The sequence below is a fragment of the Scomber japonicus genome, chromosome 15 (assembly GCF_027409825.1).
Source record: "Scomber japonicus isolate fScoJap1 chromosome 15, fScoJap1.pri, whole genome shotgun sequence".
NCBI lineage: Eukaryota > Metazoa > Chordata > Actinopteri > Scombriformes > Scombridae > Scomber > Scomber japonicus.
In genome coordinates, this window is record NC_070592.1 from 17568138 (window position 1) to 17587931 (window position 19794).

The 19794-nt window shown below is 41.1% G+C and overlaps 1 protein-coding gene across 3 annotated transcripts; it reads left to right on the forward strand.

Annotated features, from left to right (window-relative positions):
* The first annotated feature begins 256 nt into the window (after positions 1-256).
* pdcd6ip (programmed cell death 6 interacting protein) lies at positions 257-16879 on the forward strand. Of its 3 annotated transcripts, none has more exons than XM_053334867.1 (18): positions 257-548; positions 3461-3515; positions 3610-3679; positions 4351-4478; positions 5771-5924; positions 6542-6642; positions 9943-10074; positions 10239-10461; positions 11181-11304; positions 11428-11605; positions 12677-12788; positions 12928-13097; positions 13554-13802; positions 14140-14274; positions 14427-14521; positions 14863-14980; positions 15063-15271; positions 15720-16879. In XM_053334867.1, the coding sequence occupies exons 1-18, from the start codon at positions 343-345 to the stop codon at positions 15910-15912; spliced, it is 2652 nt and encodes an 883-aa protein (XP_053190842.1). In that variant the 5' UTR covers positions 257-342; the 3' UTR covers positions 15913-16879. The 3 variants fall into 3 exon arrangements, with proteins under 3 accessions (XP_053190842.1, XP_053190843.1, XP_053190844.1); XM_053334868.1 differs by having other exon boundaries at positions 15066-15271; XM_053334869.1 differs by having other exon boundaries at positions 9958-10074.
* The last annotated feature ends 2915 nt before the right edge of the window (positions 16880-19794 follow it).

Consider the following 19794-nt stretch of genomic DNA (forward strand, 5'->3'; position numbering starts at 1 on the left):
TTACAGTCTATGGTGCCCACCTTGAAACTGAAACCTAACTGGCTGGTAGAGGCATACAACCCCAAGGCTGTGTTATTATTATAAGTAGTAGTAGTAGTAGTAGTAGTAGTAATAATAATAATAGCAGTGGTATTATTAGTATTGTCATCTTACTACCACAACAGTAGCCCACTTGTAGTTTCTCATTCAAACGATACTGCGCCTGCGCGGTGCGCGGCTCCGTCCTCCATGACGTAATTTGACGTTCCACCAGGAAGTGAGTCGCTGGCTGTTGTTTGTGTTCGTTGGTCGCAGATCGAGGTTTCTTCTGATTGAATATATATCGTTTCTTTACGGGCCGAAATGGCGACGTTTATTTCAGTCCCATTAAAAAAGTCCTCCGAGGTGGATCTGGTGAAACCGCTGTCGAAGTTTGTCACAGCCACGTATCCAGCTGGCGAGGAGCAGGCAGAATATATCCGTTCCGTGGAAGAGCTGAACAAGCTCCGCAAGAACGCGCTGGGAAGGCCGCTGGACAAACACGAGAGCTCCTTGGAGGTGTTGCTCAGGTGAAAAAAACATCTTTTATAACACACACGAATCGTCTGCCATGTTAATAACACCCGTGACAACCGTCTTTATATGTGGCGCTGAGTTTGCTCGGTATTTGCCGCACCCAGATGTGTTAGCTTTTAGCTGCTAACATTGGGAGCTACAAGGCATTTCTCATCATCATAACTGACTCATGCTTCATTTATGCAGAGTTTACTTCGGTACATAATCCAAACAGTGCTTGTTAAGTTGTTTAACGTAATTGTCAGGTCTTTATGAGATAAAGTAAGCCATGTTAGACGAGTTATGTATGATCATTAGCCATGGTCATTGAACTGACTCAAAGTTTGTGGTTTAGCTTTTAATTTTAAGTTTCAGCGTCCAATTTAATATGTATCGACTACAGGGGAAACACACATTAAACATAGGCTCACTTAAAACAAACATCCATATTGATTTAAAACCTGGATTAGTCAAGTCAATTGTATTTGTATAGCCCATTACTACAAATCTGTCTCAAGGGGGTTTAATACCCGTACTGCGAAACAACATCCTGTCTTTATTTATTTATCATTGACATCCTGTGTCCTTAGACCCTCAATTTGAATGATCAGGAGGGATCGTTCTCCTAGGACAGACAGAAATTGTGTGTACAGGATAAAAACAAGAAAGGACAATTACAGAAATACAGTATGGAATATTATAACAAAACTATAATGGATTTATAATATGTGTGAAAAATGGGATGAATGAGTCTAACGGTCATCCTCCAGAACCAACAATCAATCAATCAGCACCAGTTTTTTAATGGAAGACTGATCATTGGTTATCTCATCCTGATCCCGAGCTTAATATAATAACATTAATAGGAATTTGTTTTGTATATGCCCAGAATTATCAGCTTAAAAATCTGCTCACAGACTAATTCAGACAGTTACATTACTTATATGTCCACACAGCACAGTGAGAAAGCAGAGTGAGCTCTCCTGTCAGTCAGATTTCACATTCAGGTCTACACACACAGCCGAAGCCTACAGTTCACTGGCAGCCACATGATCTGACATCCAGGGGAAGAGAACCACTGCTTTTCATATCAGAAACCACAGATAACATGATATATGATGACAAGTGTGTGTTTGAGAATCAGAAGCCAGAAAAACACATGGAGATAAAAGCTGAAGAGGAGACCATAATGTAGTCTCTCACCCGATTTTATGTTCAAGGCTGACTGCCCTGGCTGTGTAAAACATTGCTGATTTATTCACATAATGTAAAGAGCTAAAGATTGTCACAGTGCCAGTCACTTTGCATAGAGGAACTGTGATGGAAATGGGATGAAATGAAGTTCCTCTCTGTCCCAAATCCTGTATTTACTCACTCTTATGTAGTTATTCAGCCTTCATTGTCACATAGGCCTGAACTGAGTTAGCCTGCTCTCTATCTGTAAAGTCACTTAAGAAAACCATACCAGTGCTGTGCCACCTATTATTAGCCAGCGTGCTCTCCTCAGAGGTCACATACAGTATACGGGTGGACTTTGCTCACGCTCTCATTTTAGTCTTTGTTCTCAATGACTCATCAGTCATTCAATGCACAGGGATTGTCCAGGTTAAGTGATTGCCAAGTGTGCGTTTGCAGATTTGCTGTTCTCCACTGTGAGCTACTTTCTGTCCACAGTGCAAAGTGGAAGTGTCCTGCAAAGTCTCATTAGACACAAGCTGCTGATAGAGAGGCAGCCAAACATTGAGCAATCAAAGGCATTTGCTTGGCTTTAGCACAATAGATTGACTGTGATGATTTTCCAAAACACACTACCTGTGATAAATGTTGCACGTTAGTGGTTAATAATCACAACTACTGAAACAGGAGACGTCAGATTTTCCCGTTGTCAACAGTTTCAACATTGGACAAAAGTTTAAAAATGACTGAAAACTGAAGATTTCTCTTTGAATCTGAAACATTTGTCTGTTTTTAAATCACTACTTCAGTTCAATTATATTCAAAGTTATTGTCTTACATATTTATAGAGACTAGAGCTGTTTTGTGTAGAATTAGTGCTTGTGGACGCTTGTGATGGTTTAGGAGAGCTGTGAGAGCTAGCATGTCTGTGCAGAATGAGTTGCCAGTGCTAACTCTCACTCCTTGGCTCTCTTCATGTCGCCTGTTAGCCATGTGCCAGGTAGCCAGGGCGACGGGCCCTATCCTTTTCACGGTCGCGCAGACACACAGCTATTGTGTCGCCATGGGAACCATTGTTTTGTTTAGGACATTTAGCCGAAGGCACACCTCATCTCAGCTTTCCTCTGCGTCCTTTGTCCCTCAATGTTAGTTGGTGGTGAACTGTGATATATGAGCGTAGTTTTTCATATGAAGCCAATCTTTGTTTACATGCATGTTTGTACTTCAGTCTTCTGTCACAGGAAAAGCAAGGTTGATGAACTGGTATCAGGGGATTCCCTAACCGGCCCCTTTGCATGTTGTCATTTCTAATAATAGACTTTTCCACATCACTGATAAGGATGAAGAGCTGAGGACTGTGTCTGTGTGTGTGTGTGTGTGTGTGTGTGTGTGTCTGTGTCTGTGTCTGTCTGTCTGTGTGTGTGTGTGTGGCCTGTTTGCTGGCCTGTCCTGATATTTTTTTCCTGACTCATTGTCAAGTGTCTCTGAAATAATAGCTTCCTCAAACCACTGATATGCAGTTATGTCATAATAATCACTACCTCTTAACAGAGTTTCTCAACTATGATTTGCTGTTCAGCCTTTTCTCTTGTTGTTTATTGAACCTATATTAAATAATCTCTGTTGTCAATAAAGATTATGACCTAAACAAACTTTAACCAAACCTTTAAACAATTGGAGCAAGTGTTTTTAGGGTTTGCTCTCATAAGAAAACACAGTTTCAAGCCTGTCAAATCTTTCTTTTTTTCAGATACTACGACCAATTGTGTGCTGTGGAGCCTAAGTTTCCCTTTTCAGAAAACCAGGTAATTGATTGGACAGCACACACGTTTGTGGATTTGACTTAGTTCCTGAACTTAAAGAACTTTAACACAAAGCGTCTCTTTTTTTTTTACACAGCTCTGCCTAACCTTCACATGGAAGGATGCCTTTGATAAAGGATCGCTGTTTGGTGGCTCAGTCAAGCTCGGTAAGTGCAGCATCTTACACACTCTCCTAATAGCTCCCTTTTTTACTTTGTGTCCAGAAACAGGCCTGACGAATTTCATAGCACAAATAGTTTTACTGAGCCACAGCAGAAATGTCAATGGATGAGAGAGAACAAGTATGTGTCATGCTCAGTAAGGTATTAACAGATGTGCTATAAAATGTCTCAAATCCACGTGAAAGAAAAATCAAACTTCTTAAGATTGCTATTAGTGACTGCTTGTTGTGTCTTCACATTCATTCTGTTCACACTTTAACCGTTTGTCCTCTGCGCTGATTTGTGGGAGCTCATGACAGTGCAATTTTTTTCCAGTGTACTCTGGGCGAGAAAAATGTAGCATTAAACAGTAGAAAATGTTGACAGGAGACAAATTCCAACCCCACACAAACAGCTGCATCAACAATGAAAGAAAGCAGGCGATATTCAACATCGTATCCGAGTGGTGAAAGATAGATGTCACTCTGTCCTCTGTACATGCTGCCTTCACTTTCTAGCTGTGGGAAAGAAATTCAAACCAATCTTTAATGCCACAAACTCTGTAATCCTGGGAAAGAGTATTATTCCATAGTTCAAGTTGTCCCTGAAAAGAACCTAAATAGCTCTAAAGTTCAGATCCCTCTCAATAAGATTTTCTTTACCCTTGTGTGTCGTAGCTTTGGCCAGTTTGGGCTACGAGAAGACGTGTGTGTTGTTCAACGCAGCAGCACTGGCCAGTCAGATTGCTTCAGAGCAGAACCTGGACAACGATGAAGGACTGAAGACTTCAGCCAAATACTATCAGGTGGGGGTACTACCTCACAGTCCTGCAGTAACAGCTCAGTCACTACCCTGGATTTCACATCTGTCAAGGTTTAGACATTTTTCAGTGTTGTTTGGAGGTGTTATTCTTCACATATACTGAATACACATGTGCAGCTCATTTATTACTGATGTGACGACAGGTACTTTTAATTGCTTGATTTACTCTACGCAGCTTGCCATCTTATCTTTATTTAGCACCTGTATTACCTGTATTTAGTATTTCACGGAAGGAAAATCATATCATTCATTCTCCTGCATCGCAGACATCAGAGAAACAAACAAACAAGAAAAACTTGTTTGACCAGTAAAAAGTTTTAGACCAGTTTTTCCAGTTTTTATATTCAAGCAGTTCAAGTCTAGTGAATAAATGCTACATAGTTATGTTTAAACTACCAGAGGCCAAAAACTGTTTAGGTTCCCAAAAACTGAAAAATGATTTACAATTTTTGGGCATCAAGTAATGGATTAACAGCCTGTTGCTTTTCTGCAGTAATGGAATTAAACAAAGCTTTAAACATTTCCTATAGGTCCCAAGTTTAGTTGATTCCTTCCAAACCATCTATCTTCATAAAAACAGGGATGACAAAGTATGATGGATCCAGACTTGGTGACTTACACAGAGTGACTGTCACCCTGGACCTAAAAGGCCACCACAGCATTTTACAGAGCCATGCAGTACACTCTGGGTTCATCCTGGAGCAAGATAATGACCCAAAACATCCCTCCAGGCTACTTCAGATTAGAGGTGAACTGGATAGAAGGAAGTGTTGGGAAGAACAACATTTGATTTCCATTGTAGGAAGGCTGTATGTTTAGCTGTTTTATCTAAAAGCTGTATTTAATTTAGTTGAACAAAAGATTCAAGTTATTTTCTTATCTTGTTTTAGACACTACGTACATTTCAATAAAAGCTGGAAAAATCATGGTGGTGTAAAACGTTCGACCAGAGGTTTATGTAAAGATCAAACATGCATCATTAGTATTTTATTTTATTGTCAGTGAAAAGAGGAACTTATATACATTTACAAGCTTCAGCAGGCCTCATAAAGATTGTGGTGCAGAGAAATAGAAAATCCAGTGGACATCGGCTCACCAGTTAGAATAGTAGCGGAAAGTCTCCAGCAGCTAAACTCAGTGGACATTGATGGTCAGGAATGTTCAGTGAGGGCTGGAAAGCTGTTTTCAAATAGTCAAAATTCAGGTTATGTAAAAAAAAAAAATCAATCTCTGTACAAGTGCCTAACGTCTCTTTAACTAACTCTGTCTATCCAGCTGGCCAGCGGAGCATTCGGCCACATCAAGGACACAGTGCTGTCAGCTCTGAACAGAGAGCCCACCATGGACATCTCCCCCGAGACTGTCGGCACCCTGAGCCTCATCATGCTGGCTCAGGCTCAGGAGGTCTTCTTCCTTAAAGCCACCTCAGGTACCGGAGGAAAATCACCCAAACAGTTCAAGTCCAGACTTTTCAGTACACTATCACTATGATTTATCTCTGTTTTATATTTTGTTATGTCTTCACACACACACGGGCTAATTAGTCTTTTGCTCAGTAATGTGTCGGACATGTTTGAGTGTTTTGGGACATTTGGTCTTGCAGATGTAAAGGAAGTAGGTAACTGTACTTAAAATAAACTGACACTTTAATTACACACTCACCTTTGCTGCTAGATTAATTTGTAGTGACGGCAGTTGGCAGTTTTTGATCCAGGTTGCTCGCAGCTGCTGTCCCAGTTCTGTTTTAAGAGTTACTTCTTAAACAAAACAGTACTCATTTAAAAAAAAAAAGTAGACCTATATTTTCTGCTGAGAGAATGACTTTTTTTATTGTAAACCTGTTGTTACACTTAATTAGATGAATCTCTGCTGTTATGTAGCATCTGATGTGTTTGAATATTTGACCAAATGTCAGCAAACTGCAGAAAGCCTGTTCATTTTGTTATGTGTGGTGTGTAAAAACACTACTTCTCATAACTTCTTGTTATTTTGATGTGTATTCTTCGCTTCCTGCATGACTTTGAAAGCGCCTTTTTCACCCAATAGATAAGATGAAAGATGCCGTCATTGCAAAGCTGGCCAATCAGGCAGCAGATTTCTACGGCGACGCCTTCAAGCAGTGCCAGTACAAAGACAACCTTCCCAAGGTATGTGAAGGACACAGCGAGTTACACACTAACCTGAAAACTACTACACAAAACGGCAACAAACACATTCACAGTCAGCCATGTGTCAAGTGTGCTGAAAGATGCATACAGAGTTTGAATTCTGTATGATTTAACGTGTGCGTTTTTGTATGCGTGCAATTGTGGGAAATCGACTTGAAGGTGCTGTTGCTCTGTCATTAGCTTCACTGCAGCTGAAGGTTTTGGGGCGGGTTTAAATCTGTTTCTTCTATAACAAAATCACACCATGTCTTAAACCCAACTGTTGTGTCCTTAGACGCTGAGGTTTAAACTTTGCCTGTGGTCGGTCTGAGCCTAAATGTCCTGTAGAAATCACTTAAGTGTCACTAGAGGTCATCATGATTTAAAGGAAGGTCTGTATTACTCTGTTATACAGCAACAAGTGTAAGTGCAATATTAAATACATGCAACCATCCTGGAAATAATCAAAGCTGAGCAATTTTGACAATCATTTATTTAGAGCTGTCAATATAAAACTATTTCAGAGGCAGCCTAAATTATAAAATGACAGAATGTGGAATTTTTAACAGCATTTAGTTGCCAGACTTGAAGGACCTCGATGTAAAGTATATCTATGGAGGACTTTAAGTAACTTTAAAGCTACCCTGACTTTTGTTACATTTTTACATATTTTTTTGTTTAGGTTAAAATGCTATTAATAAGGTAATGATACTCTAAAATGTTAGAGAGATCCACCAGGCATAGAAACTCATCATTATTCCATTCTAATAATATTCTGTGAAAACTCTGACCAATCATATCATTCAGCCCGAATGATAGTATTGGCCGAGCAACCTGCCTGTTTTCCCCTTCCACATTACGTAATCGCACGCGCACCCCCACCCGGAAGAGAGTCTGTTGTGGATCCACGGCATTATAATACATCCATGATCCACAGAGTTAGCTGTAAACAGACAGTAGTGACTGACAATGACGGCTTCCATCTCCAGCCACTCCCACGGGGGGAAAAGAAAACTATATCTATATAACTATAGTGCAGGGGTGGGTCATAGGAGGGAGGAGGGGTTGTTGCTGTTCAAGTTTTTTATAAGTGCTGTGTAAAATGCAAGAAAGGTAAGAGTCACTTTAATATCTTAAAATGAACTCTACAGGTAGTCAGTGTAATCCAGCTGAAGGGATGGAGGGATGTGACCTTGCTGCTGTATTCTGCAAATCATCGGCTGGTCTGATAATGGACTGTAATAATCAAAGAAAGAGGAGATGAAGGCAAAGATAACAACCTATAACGGGATACACAGCAGAAATATTTTAGCATACTGATTATTGCTACAGAGAACGGGAAACGGAATTTAGGGTAAAACAGATTTATTTCCAGGACAACTCAGGATTGTTTGAGGTTATGGTTATTAAAGTTATGTCACTTTTCAAGTTGCAACAATTAATCGATTAATAGAATTGATGTCAAGGAAGTTCAGTGTCCACAATTGATGCCTACACGTCATACATTTTGGTTAATTTCACAAACTATGATCAAATTATAAAAAGTAAAAATGAGACTTTTTTAATCTACTAACAGAAGTCAGACAGTCACACAGACTATTATGATTGGCCGTGAAGTTTCAGCTTAACTTAAACTGGACCCGTCCTAAACCACAGCTTAGCTTCTCAGACGCTAAGTGACAGACCAACAGCCTGAAGAGTGATGCTCAGGTTGTGAGACTGTCCACATCACAACCTTTCTCTGTCCTCATCGGTCCATTTCCATCCTGTTTTCACTCTGATTGGTTGGTTACTACTTAACTGCAGTTTGACTTTGTTGCATTGTGGTTGGTTTCTTATCATCTAATCATGGGTATCTGAAACACTTACTGATCTGTCTAACATTGTGACACACACACATAGCTTAAGATTAATTAGCAGGAAATAAGTCACTTTAACCTCTGGAGTCAGTTGCACCAGCTGTTTGTAAGTTCAGAGTCATAATGTAAGTGTTCACAAAGGTGAGATTTAAGCATCATTGTATTAAAACGGGTTTCACCAAACAAAGAGTGTCTCTTTTACTAAATATCTGCTAACTGCCTGGTGAGATGTTAGAGGTAATGTGGGATGTAGTTGATACACCTGATCTGGCATGTTGGAAAAAATGCTCTTTAATGATGAAATTTCACAAAAGTATGAATGAATGAACCATGAATATACCTTTTTAAATTTCCAAAAACTATAGACTACATGACAAAATAATTCTTAATAACCTTACTTTCACTTTGATTGAAAACTACATCACCTGCTCTGACACACACATTTCTCCATGGATGCATATCAGAGCTGACAATTAACTGGCTAGTTAACTGACTCAAAGTTCAATAACTATTTAGATTTTTATGGTAAAAACTTTTCTTTTTCCATCTTTGTAAATAAGAGGATTCAGTGCTTTTCTATGAATTAGATCATTCATTTCAATCTCTTTTTTTTTGTCATTTAAATGTTTTGGAAAACATTCCTGCAGGCTCTGAGAAAGTGAGCTTTTTTTCACTGTTTTTTGACATGAATAAATAATAGAAACACCTACTTTTAAGAAGATTTGTCAGGTAGTTTTAATACATGGTATGGCCTCTTGAAATTGTTACTTTTGAAAACTGTAAATATTAGCAACCAAATGACTAAAGTTGAAGAGATTCCTGAAGTTTTAATGGTGCAACCCGACTTAACACACAAACTCTAGGGTTGAATTTATGGATAACTGGTGCAACTCAGTCTTGGTCTCACATTCTCATCATAAATATACACAAGCATCTCCCCACTGATAACAGCTCTACACGGACAAACATCTCTGTGTCATGTTATTACTTGAAATCAAAGTCAAACATAGACATTCACCTTCTCTCTCTCTCTCACACACACACACACACACACACACACACACACACACACACACACACACGGCTGTGGGACGTTTGATGAAGGTGTAGCAGCTTTTTCTGAGAGGTTAAACACTCATGGCCTGTTCTGTTTTCTCTCTCGTTGTCCTCCTTTCTTTCTGCATCCCTCGTCGTGTTGGTGGTGGTATTGGCATTGGTTGTGCGTGTGTATGTGTGTGTGTGCGTGCGCACACTTGTGTTGTTTTTGCACACCTCTGACTGCTTGCGCCTGCACGTGATTTGGCTTTCATGATGTCACCCCTGATTTGACCTCGCTGGTGTGTGTCTGCCATTTTATGGTTTGCCTTGCCATCGTGCGTGTGCGTGTATATATCTGTTTGCGTGTCTGCGTGTTGCTCTGTGGTTGCCTCTCCCTGGTCAGTATTTTTATTTTCAGGAAGTTCTTCCGGTGCTGGCGGCCAAGCACTGCATCATGCAGGCCAACGCCGAGCTCCACCAGAGCGTCCTGGCCAAGCAGAAGAAGCGCTTCGGAGAGGAGATCGCTCGCCTGCAGGTACATGACTTCTGTCCCAAACTGTCAGATAGTAAGAACGATTCATCTATCCCATCTTCAAGTGACGGGGCTACCAATTTATCATCAGTAGAATAAGTACATATCTCTAATGCAAGATGAATTGACTTTCTAACTAACTTTTTTCTTTCTGTTGATCCCTCCAGCATGCAGCAGAGCTGGTGAAGACGGTGGCGTCTCGTTACGATGAGTACGTTAGCGTTAAGGACCTGAGTGACAAGATCAATCGTGCCCTCACTGCAGCTAAAAAAGACAATGACTTTATCTACCACGATCGTGTGCCTGAGGTCAAGGACTTAGAGCATATCGGCAAGGCGGCGCTGGTCAAAGCTACTGTCATCACGCCTCCAATCAGCCAAAAATTCACAGGTACGATACACAGACTCTCAACACAATTTCTGAATGTCAAGACAGTTGGAGACTTTTAAGTCTGCAGTCACATCTCCTGGCTGCTTCACTGATCGCCTAAGAGTACACAGACAGGTTCTCCTCAAAAACATTCATTCATGTCGTACTTGGGTGAACACGCGGAAAGTGACAGTCGTGTGAGGAATGAAAAGAAGAGCTTAAAAGAGACATTCAAAACCTGCATTCTTCAAGACCTGAGCACGTCTAGCCAGTGTTTGCATGCAGTGGGCTTACTTGTCAGATTGTCTTCTTCAGGGTAGTTTTCCAAACTTAAATGTCATGTGATAATTTGTAGTAACATAGTTGCTATTTCTTCAGAAATATTACATAAATGTATAGCTAACAAAACATATGTGCAACAACTTCATCAGTACATTAAATCAATTTTACACACATCTAATACCTAATCTATGTTTTCCTATCATCAGCTGTTGTATGACAAACAACCTTATCATTGTAAAAATGACCTGTGAGCTGAGAACATTGAATGAAAGACAGCAGCCATCCAGTTAATGTCTTCCATTTAAGTTGTTGGTTCTTTTTTTTTTAACGCCATCCCAGAATCACCCATTATTAAACAGTATGACCTAAATATTATTTTTTTTAACAGAATCAGTTACTGTTGATGGGATTTTATCTGTGTTACAAACCAACAAGTCATGTTGTTCTTGTCTCTTCAGACTTGTTTGAGAAGATGGTTCCCATGGCGGTGCAGCAGTCCATGGGCATCTACACACAGAGGAAAACTGAGACAGTTAACAGACTGGTGGGAACGATGAGGGAGGCCACCAATCTCTGCAACGGGTACACTGTTGTGTTTCTATATGCAGCTGTGTAATAGTCTTCCAGTGTGCAGACCATGAGTTCTTGTGTCTCTCTCTGTGGAGAGATCATACTATTAAACAGATGACTTGGTGTTGTATTCAGGGTTTTGGCATCCCTGAACCTGCCAGCTGCTCTGGAGGATCTGTCCGGAGACTCTATCCCACAATCCATTGCTGAGAAGGCCCGATCCGTTGTGCAACTAGGAGGACTGCAGACCATTGAGCAGCTAATCAGAGACCTGCCAGAGCTACTGACCCGCAACAGAGAGATCCTGGATGAGGTCAGTGGTGGATTGAGATGGACAGAAACACACTTAATGATGGATGTGTTACTACACATACAGATCATATATCCATTGGTTTAACCACTGCCTGTACCGACATTACTGTAACCTCTGACTTTACCGCTAAATCGTATCCTAAAGCTGCTCAAAGAAGTAATTGAAGGGACTTGCAGAACCACAAACTCTGTAACAGCTTGTTGGTCATATGGCTTTTCTTTCTTGACAAATTAGCATATGAGTCTAATGCTGTTTAGCAGCTGACTTGGATGTCCTGAATATTTTGACTTTTTTTTTTTTTACTGCAACCAACACATGAATACCAAAAATTCATAATCATCCCTAATGGCGGAAATCCCAGATCAGGATCTTCACTGAAATCTAATCCAGTGATCTTTGGGCCAAGGACTGTCTGTCTACCAACTTCAGCCAAACCATTTTTTTAGACATCTTGCTGAGAAACAAACAAAACAGACGGGACTAAAAACATTAAACACAATCTGCTTCCAAGTGTGTTGGCAGAGTAGAAAACCAAAATGTCCCAACCCCCCCCCCCCCTAAAAAAAGTAGTCGGTCCTGATGTAAAAAGACAAAGAACCATAACTGAAACTGAAAAGAACAAAAGAGAAAATTATATATCTGATGTCCAAAAGCAGACCATATATTATTTAACAGCTAGTTTCTGGATATCATATATTACATATTTTTTAATCATGACTTTTTAATTATAGATTATAACAAAAAGTTTGATTACTGGGTATTTGTTATTTAGTATTGGCTGTTTCAAGCTTCTCTGGTTTAAGATTGTGCTGCTCTTCTTCCCATTGTAAATTATATATTTTTGGGTTGTTAACTGTTCATCACACATCAACAAGTAATTGGACGACATTAGCTTGAGCTCTGTGGACCAAACTAATGTAGATAACAGAAAACAATGAGTAATTGTACCCTGAAGGTCTTCAAAAGGAAGATCATATACACCAACACGGCTAAAGCTATTCATTTCTAATAAAAGTGTATTTACTGTCTGTTGAGTGCCTTCAATATACTTGTATGTGTCCGTCCCATTAGTCTCTGAAGATGCTGGATGATGAGGAGACGACCGACAACGAGCTGAGAACCAAGTTCAACCAGCGCTGGAACAGAACCCCATCTGGAGACCTGTACAAGCCGCTTCGCGCAGGTACGCACACTATGAAAACGTGATTATTTTCCTTAATTCGTCATTGTTTTTGATCATTTAATTTATCACATCACAGTAATTTTCACAATGTTCCCCGTCTCTTTCTTCTTCTCATCTTCGTCTCCTTCCTTTCCCACAGAGGGTGCTAACTTCCGCAACATTTTAGACAAGGCAGTGCAGGCCGACCAGGTGGTAAAAGAACGCTACAGCACCCACTGTGACATGATCGCCCTGCTATGTAAACCAGAGAATGAGCTCAATGCCGCCATCCCCTCCGCCAACCCCACCAAGACACTGCAGGGCAGCGAGGTTTGTCTCCTGGAGTTGTTGACATAATATCTTCATTACTGGCCAGTTAATATAAAACTTTATTGTTATGGTTAGTTTTCGCATTGAGGCTAAGCGTCAAGATATTTCGTGTGCCATATAAACATAAACTCCAGCTGTACAGAAAAACCCAGTGGACATTGTGCTTTATGTCCCTCCTCCCCACGGTAGCTCCATTTTTCATTTGGTTTGCTGACTTTGCATTGTGTTTCACTGGGGAACTTAAATAACCAAGCAAGCAAAACTGTTGAGGAGTGAGACAGAAGTGCACATGTCTTCAGCTATACTGCAGCCATGGTAAAGTGAAAAATGAAAAGGTGTGGAGTATATTGTAGGTTATACAATTAAGGGTGTGTGTGTGTGTGTGTATGTGTGTGTGTGTGCATGCATGTCAGTCTCCAGAACAAACCTCTCTGACCTGTTCCCATCTTCACACAGGTAGTGAACGTGCTGCGTGCCCAGCTGGCACAGCTGGATGAGATTAAGAAGGAGAGGGAGAGTCTGGAGGGAGAGGTCAAGGCCGTGACCTTTGACATGTCCACCACCTTCCTGACGGCGCTCGCCCAGGATGGGGCCATCAACGAGGAGCAGCTGTCACTCTCCCAGCTCGACCAGTTGTACGGTGCCTACAACCAGCGGGTACAGACTAGCCTCCGCATGCAGGAAGATCTGCTGGGACAAGTTCAGGTAAAGTTTGGGAAGATTATGAATATTAATGGTGCAGAAAGATAGACGGGTTTTGAAAGAGACTAATTAACAAGGTCATGTGCGTATTTGCTCGTTGGATAAATGACTTACTGACTTTATCTAACAAAAGTCACATGAGAGCAGTTAACACATTAGATGGTGTTAAAGTTCAAAGAGTGAGTAAAACCTGGTTTGCACAATAATTAAAACTTTATATTTTGCCAGTAGTGTCTTGCACAGATATATTCATGCACACTCATATGTTATAGTTTCCTCTTATGCATAAATATACCTATAAGAGGTGTCAGAGGTTAAGCTCTTCATTGTCTTCTTCCAGACGTCTCACCAGGAGTTCAGCAGTCTGAAGCAGTCCAACACAGAGACCAACCAGAGGGAGGAAGTCCTGAAGAAGCTGGCTTCAGCCCATGACAGTTACGTCGAGATCAGCAGCAACCTGCGCGAAGGCACCAAGGTACTCACTCAGCACTGTGCTGTACCGAAGTAATGCATATGTTGTCAGAAAACTTCCAACTTCTATTTGTTTTGTTTGTTTTTTTGTGCACCAAGGTGGTTTGCAAGCACGGTGATTTATTTTTGTCCCCCTTTTTGTTTCTCGCTCCTTAGTTCTACAACGACTTGACAGAAATCCTGCTTAAGTTCCAGAACAAATGCAGCGACATCGTTTTTGCTCGCAAGACAGAGCGGGATGAACTACTTAAGTATGTCTGGTTATTAAAAGAAATCCTCTTTTCTGTGTTTAATTGTTTTTGTATGTTTTGTGGGAGGTAAAAGTAGGACAATCAGCAGTTTGTCTTGCAGATTTGTTTCTAGTTTGTTGTCTAATCTTAATGTTTTATCACTCAACTCCAGCATTAGTTTCAAGATGTGTTGCTGTGTAAGAATGTGATATTTAGATTGTGATGGATGACTGGTTGTTTGGTTGAGGCCCCCTGAGCAGCAGAGGAAGATGAGATGTGACCTACAGGGGTCTAAATACATGAAAATGAAAGAAACACAGCAGCAGAGGAACTTGGTGTAATGTTTGAATCCTTGTTTCCAGAGAGCTGCAGCAGAGTATCGCCAGAGAGCCCAGTGCGCCATCCTTCAATGTCCCCGCCTATCAGAGCACCCCAGCGGCCCCCGCTGCCGGCCCCACCCCTGCACCCAGGACTGTATTTGTAAGCAGCCAGTCACAAAGCAAAAAAAACATTGATGTAATGTTGTTGGTTGCTCACTGATCTGTCTCTCTCCGCCTTCCAACAGCAGCCGCCTCAACAAGCCCAGCAGCAGCCCCAGGCAAAGCCCCAGCCCCCAGCCAGACCCCCTCCACCCGCTGTTACCCCACAGGCAGCCTCCACCATGCCTGCTAATGCGCCACCCACTGGCCCACCCAGCAGCAACCCACCACCTGTGGCCCCACCTACCCAGGCTCAGGGACCTCCGTATCCCACCTACCAGGGCTACCCAGGGTGAGTTTCCATTTCTTAGTAGAGTTTGACCCACATAACTTTGTATCATGATGTCATGTGGACAGATTGTCTGAGGATTACTTGTATCATGATTACTTTGCACTGCTCCTTTTTTTATAGAAGCGTTGTGTTGTATGCAAGCAAAATTAAAATGTCTGTTCTATATCAGCGAGAAATTACTTGTTTCGTGTTGAATTAAAGGAATATTTCAACATAACCTGAAGTGTAAAAACAACAGGTTTTAGCTGGTTGGAGTTACTTCATTAATGTCTGTTGTTTCCATACTGTAGTTAGCACACAGAGATGACAGTGGTATCAATCTTCTCATTGAACCTTGTGCAACAAAGTGAAAAACGGTGTTTCCAAAATAACAAACTAATCTTTTATCATGTGCCAGTTGAAAAAATTAAAGTCACTCACACATTTCTCTTTTGTGCTCTCCATGCAGGTACTTCCAGATGCCTATGGGCTACAATCCCTATGCTGCTTACGGCCAGTACAACATGCCCAACATGCCCTATATGCCCTACCAGGGGACTCCAGGACAAGGAGGATACCCAGCAGCCCCCCCGGGCGGACAGCCCTATCCTGGGTACCCCCAGCAGCCACCCCAGCATCAACCCTATTACCCTCAGCAATAACTCTTCACTCCATCCCTTTTTCCTCCTCTCACATGTTAACACCAAATAAAGAATAGCCCCAGCAATAACACTTCATCATCCTTTCTTTTATTTTTTTCTCTAACTAATAGCAGCAATTGAAACCCCAGTGATGGGTGACTGCAGAGCTGTTTTGCACTTCTCTCTGAAACCTTTTATTACTTTGCCATCCTTTATTCTTTCACCTCCTTTCCATCTCACCCTACCCTTTCATCTTAGCTCATCTTTTCTGGATTATAACGGCACTTTTCTTACACTATCTCAAATTTCATTGATGCACTAACCTCCTTTTAGCCTGTAAGGTTATTTTTTTATGTACTCATTTTCTAAAGGTTTTGTTTATTGTTTAATTTGAACCCTAACTGGTTTCCTTTGATAACTGACTCTTAGTCTGGGCTAGACTGCTGTATAAGACTCATGGAGGCGCACTGAATCCCAGGATATCTCTCTTGTTTACCTGGTTTGGGTGTGTGTGTGTGTGTGTGTGTGTGTGTGTTGGGTGGGTGGACGAGTGGTCATTACTAATCACACCACTGATGAGAGGGCACAGCCACATCCTCAACCTCACCCCCACCACCCAATCAACCCCCAGTGCTTCTTTATCAACGATATTCCTATTTTTGTAATGAATACTGATGCCTCGCTGATGTATAAACCTATAAAAACGAATGGCTTGTAGGTTTTCTAATGTAGATGATGACTGTTGAGAGTTCTTCTCTCTTTCTCTTTTTGCTCTTTTCTCTCTCACCCAGGGAATGTTGGTATATTTCTGTGATACAATCAGAGGCTGTAAAAGTGAGCGATATGGTTCTATTATATATACAGTATATATATGTATAAATAAGACTCTGTAAGTGGTTAACCGAAACACTCTGTGTGCTGCACTCTCATGCTATTTGTGTTTATTTTTATTCCTCAGCTCTAATGCGATTAAAAAGAACAACTGCCAGCCAGAATTTGTCTTAAATGTTGAATCTGTGCGTGTTTTCCGTGTGTATCAAACTGGAGATTTGTAAACCAGCCAGAAGAGGGCAGTCCTGCAGCTCAGAGAGGGAGCAGCAGTTCACCTGCCGTTGTTACTCCTTTCACCCAATCAGGGAGTAAGTCGTCCCATCCGACTAATCGGACGCCTTTTGACCTTTTGAGCATTGGGGGCAGATCCCATTTAGATGGCATTCAAATTATGTTCCAGTGAGGTCGTGATCTCATCCAATCATATTTCCCCACAGGTGATTTCTCCACAGACAGATTTCATCCCCAGATATTTATTCAGTGTCAGGAGACGCTAATGATTTCGCATATCTCCTCTGTGTGTGTGTGTGTGTGTGTGTGGCAGGGAGGCAGATGGCAGCGCAGTGTGATGTCTGGAAGGATGCATGGAGATGTTGGCAGAGAGCTGCTGGTCCCCTGCCTGCATCCATCACTCCACCTCTCTCCATTTTCCCCTCTCTTCTCTCCATCTAATCTGTCTTCTCGAGTTCCTATCAACTCAACTCTTTAAAAAACTCACCATATTTCACTTCATTTTTCCAGCAATCTCCTATCCCTTTTTTTCCCCCTTCCTATCAGACACTCTTCATCACATTTTCCTTTGCTCCTAAGCTTTTTCTGTATACCACCTGGCTTTTTATATCATCAGCTGCTCTCTCCATGTTTTTTTCTATCCCTCTCTACCTCAGCTCATCTGTCCTTGCTTGTCCAAGCCACAAATCGTTGACAGTGAGATGTCTTCACTGGTCAGTATCTCTCGGCTCATAAACGTCGCATAACATCACGTCACTCTCCAGTTTGTGTGTGCGTGTGTGTGCTGGTGAGACAAACTCACAAAGAAGAATACACACTTTTAATCAGATCTAACATCTCACATTTCCTACTGGAAGTGACATAACACATACACACTGCCATGCTTCTCTCCCTCGCTATCTATACAGCATGCCGTCGCTGCCAAAGCCAATTGTAGCTCTGGATGTGTTTATCAAAGGTGTCTGTGCGTCTCAGGCGCTTATTTTTAACAAGGCGTTCTCCACCGGAGGAGTGTCATATTTTAATTGGTCTGAAACAGAATAAAGGCAGCGAGCAGAGCACTGCAGTGACAGGTATTAATTACCTTCTGCCTAATGGCTCCCAAACTCAGCACTCAGCCATATTGGTGCTCACACTATTCTTTCTCCCCCACTCTTTTCTCTCACCGCTTTTCTCTCCTCCTCACCATGTGTTGGTCCGCAACAAGGCTGAATCGATGGTTTTCTTTGGCTATGATGTTGATAATTACACAGACATACTTGATTAAGCAAACATATTTTCCAGGCTGTGCTTGTGCAGTTGCCAGGGGGCATGTGGAAAAGATTGTGGAGTGGCTCAATTAATTAAAAAAAATTGAAATTAATATTCAAAAATATACCCCCACATATTGAGTCAGCGTTAACACCTGAACACGTGTTGTGAGTGAGAAAACTAATTAGGAAGTGAATCTAAATGAACAGTTAGCTAAAAAAGAAAAAAAGGATAATACTAAAAATACATTTAGACAGTTCAAATAGCTATTTAACATAAACTAAAAGTAATGGATAAACTGTTTAAGTCTAGTATCTACAAGTAATAGATAAGTGAAAATGCTGTTGAACAGTTCAAATAACTAAATGTAATAAACAGTTTATTAGTTAGCTAAAAGTAATGCATCTATTTCTTTTAGCAAATTCAACCAGGATCGTGGTATTAAAGTACCAGTGTGCAGGATTTATCCCACACCACCATCCTCTTCACTTGCAAACATGCAGGAGAATCTATGGTGGCCACGAATAACATGAAAGTCTCTCTGTAGCGCCAGTGTTTGCTTTGTCAGATCTGGACTACTCTAGAAACATGGCGGTGCTACATCACAGGAAGACTCTCCCTATACACATATAAAGGGCTCATCCTAAGGTAATGAAAACACAACAGTTCTAATTTTTAGGTGATTAGACACTAATTAAAACATACATATTAGTATTCATTTCCATTTCTGCCCAGTACGTTCCACTAAATTCGACACAATGCACCTTTAAAGTAATGGATAAATGGTTGAAATAGATAAAAAATTATAAATGACCCTGGGTCTACTATAAAAACAGGCCAAACCGACTTCACATTGACAGTCCAAATTAGCAATATTGAAACTATATATACCTAACTGAATATGTTGTATATCATCCGGTTTAATGGACAAATGAGGCGAGTGGTGTCAACGAGAAGATACTTGAGTCTATCTTGCAGAGCAGAGCGGGTACATTAGACAAAACAGGCTGGGAAGCTCTGCTCTAACATATACGTTTGTAGGCATTATTTATTTTGGAGTAATTGGAAAGAAAAAACGTGATTATGACTAACAGTGCAGCAAAGTGTGCATATGTTCTGGCTGTCATTTTACTCTCTGCGTTGTTGTCATCCAGTTAAGTTTGCTGTGAAGTAAAAATGTGAGAATCTTTAAAAAAAAAAAAAAAAAAAAAAGTAAGAATGACATACTGCTGAAATCTCACTTATGGTGTTAATTTGATCAGTCTATCAGCGCTCAAGGTGCCAGTATCATTGTGCATGTGCGTTGGTTGATAATTTTGTGCCTCAGTGAAACATACCAGGGCCTCTGGCCCTGGTATGTGCTTTTTTTCCCCCATAGAAGCGAGATGCTTGAAATAGCACTGATTGACAGGTATAGAGACACAGTTACTATAACAACTACCTCCTGGCTCTCATGAGCACTCCTCTCTCTCTTCCTCTCCACCCCCCCTCACCTCTTCTCTTTTCATTTCATTCTTTTACCAGCTCTCCTTTTTACCCCCGTCTCCCTCTCACCCCCTCACTCTGTGCATGTGTGGGTGTAGAGGGAAG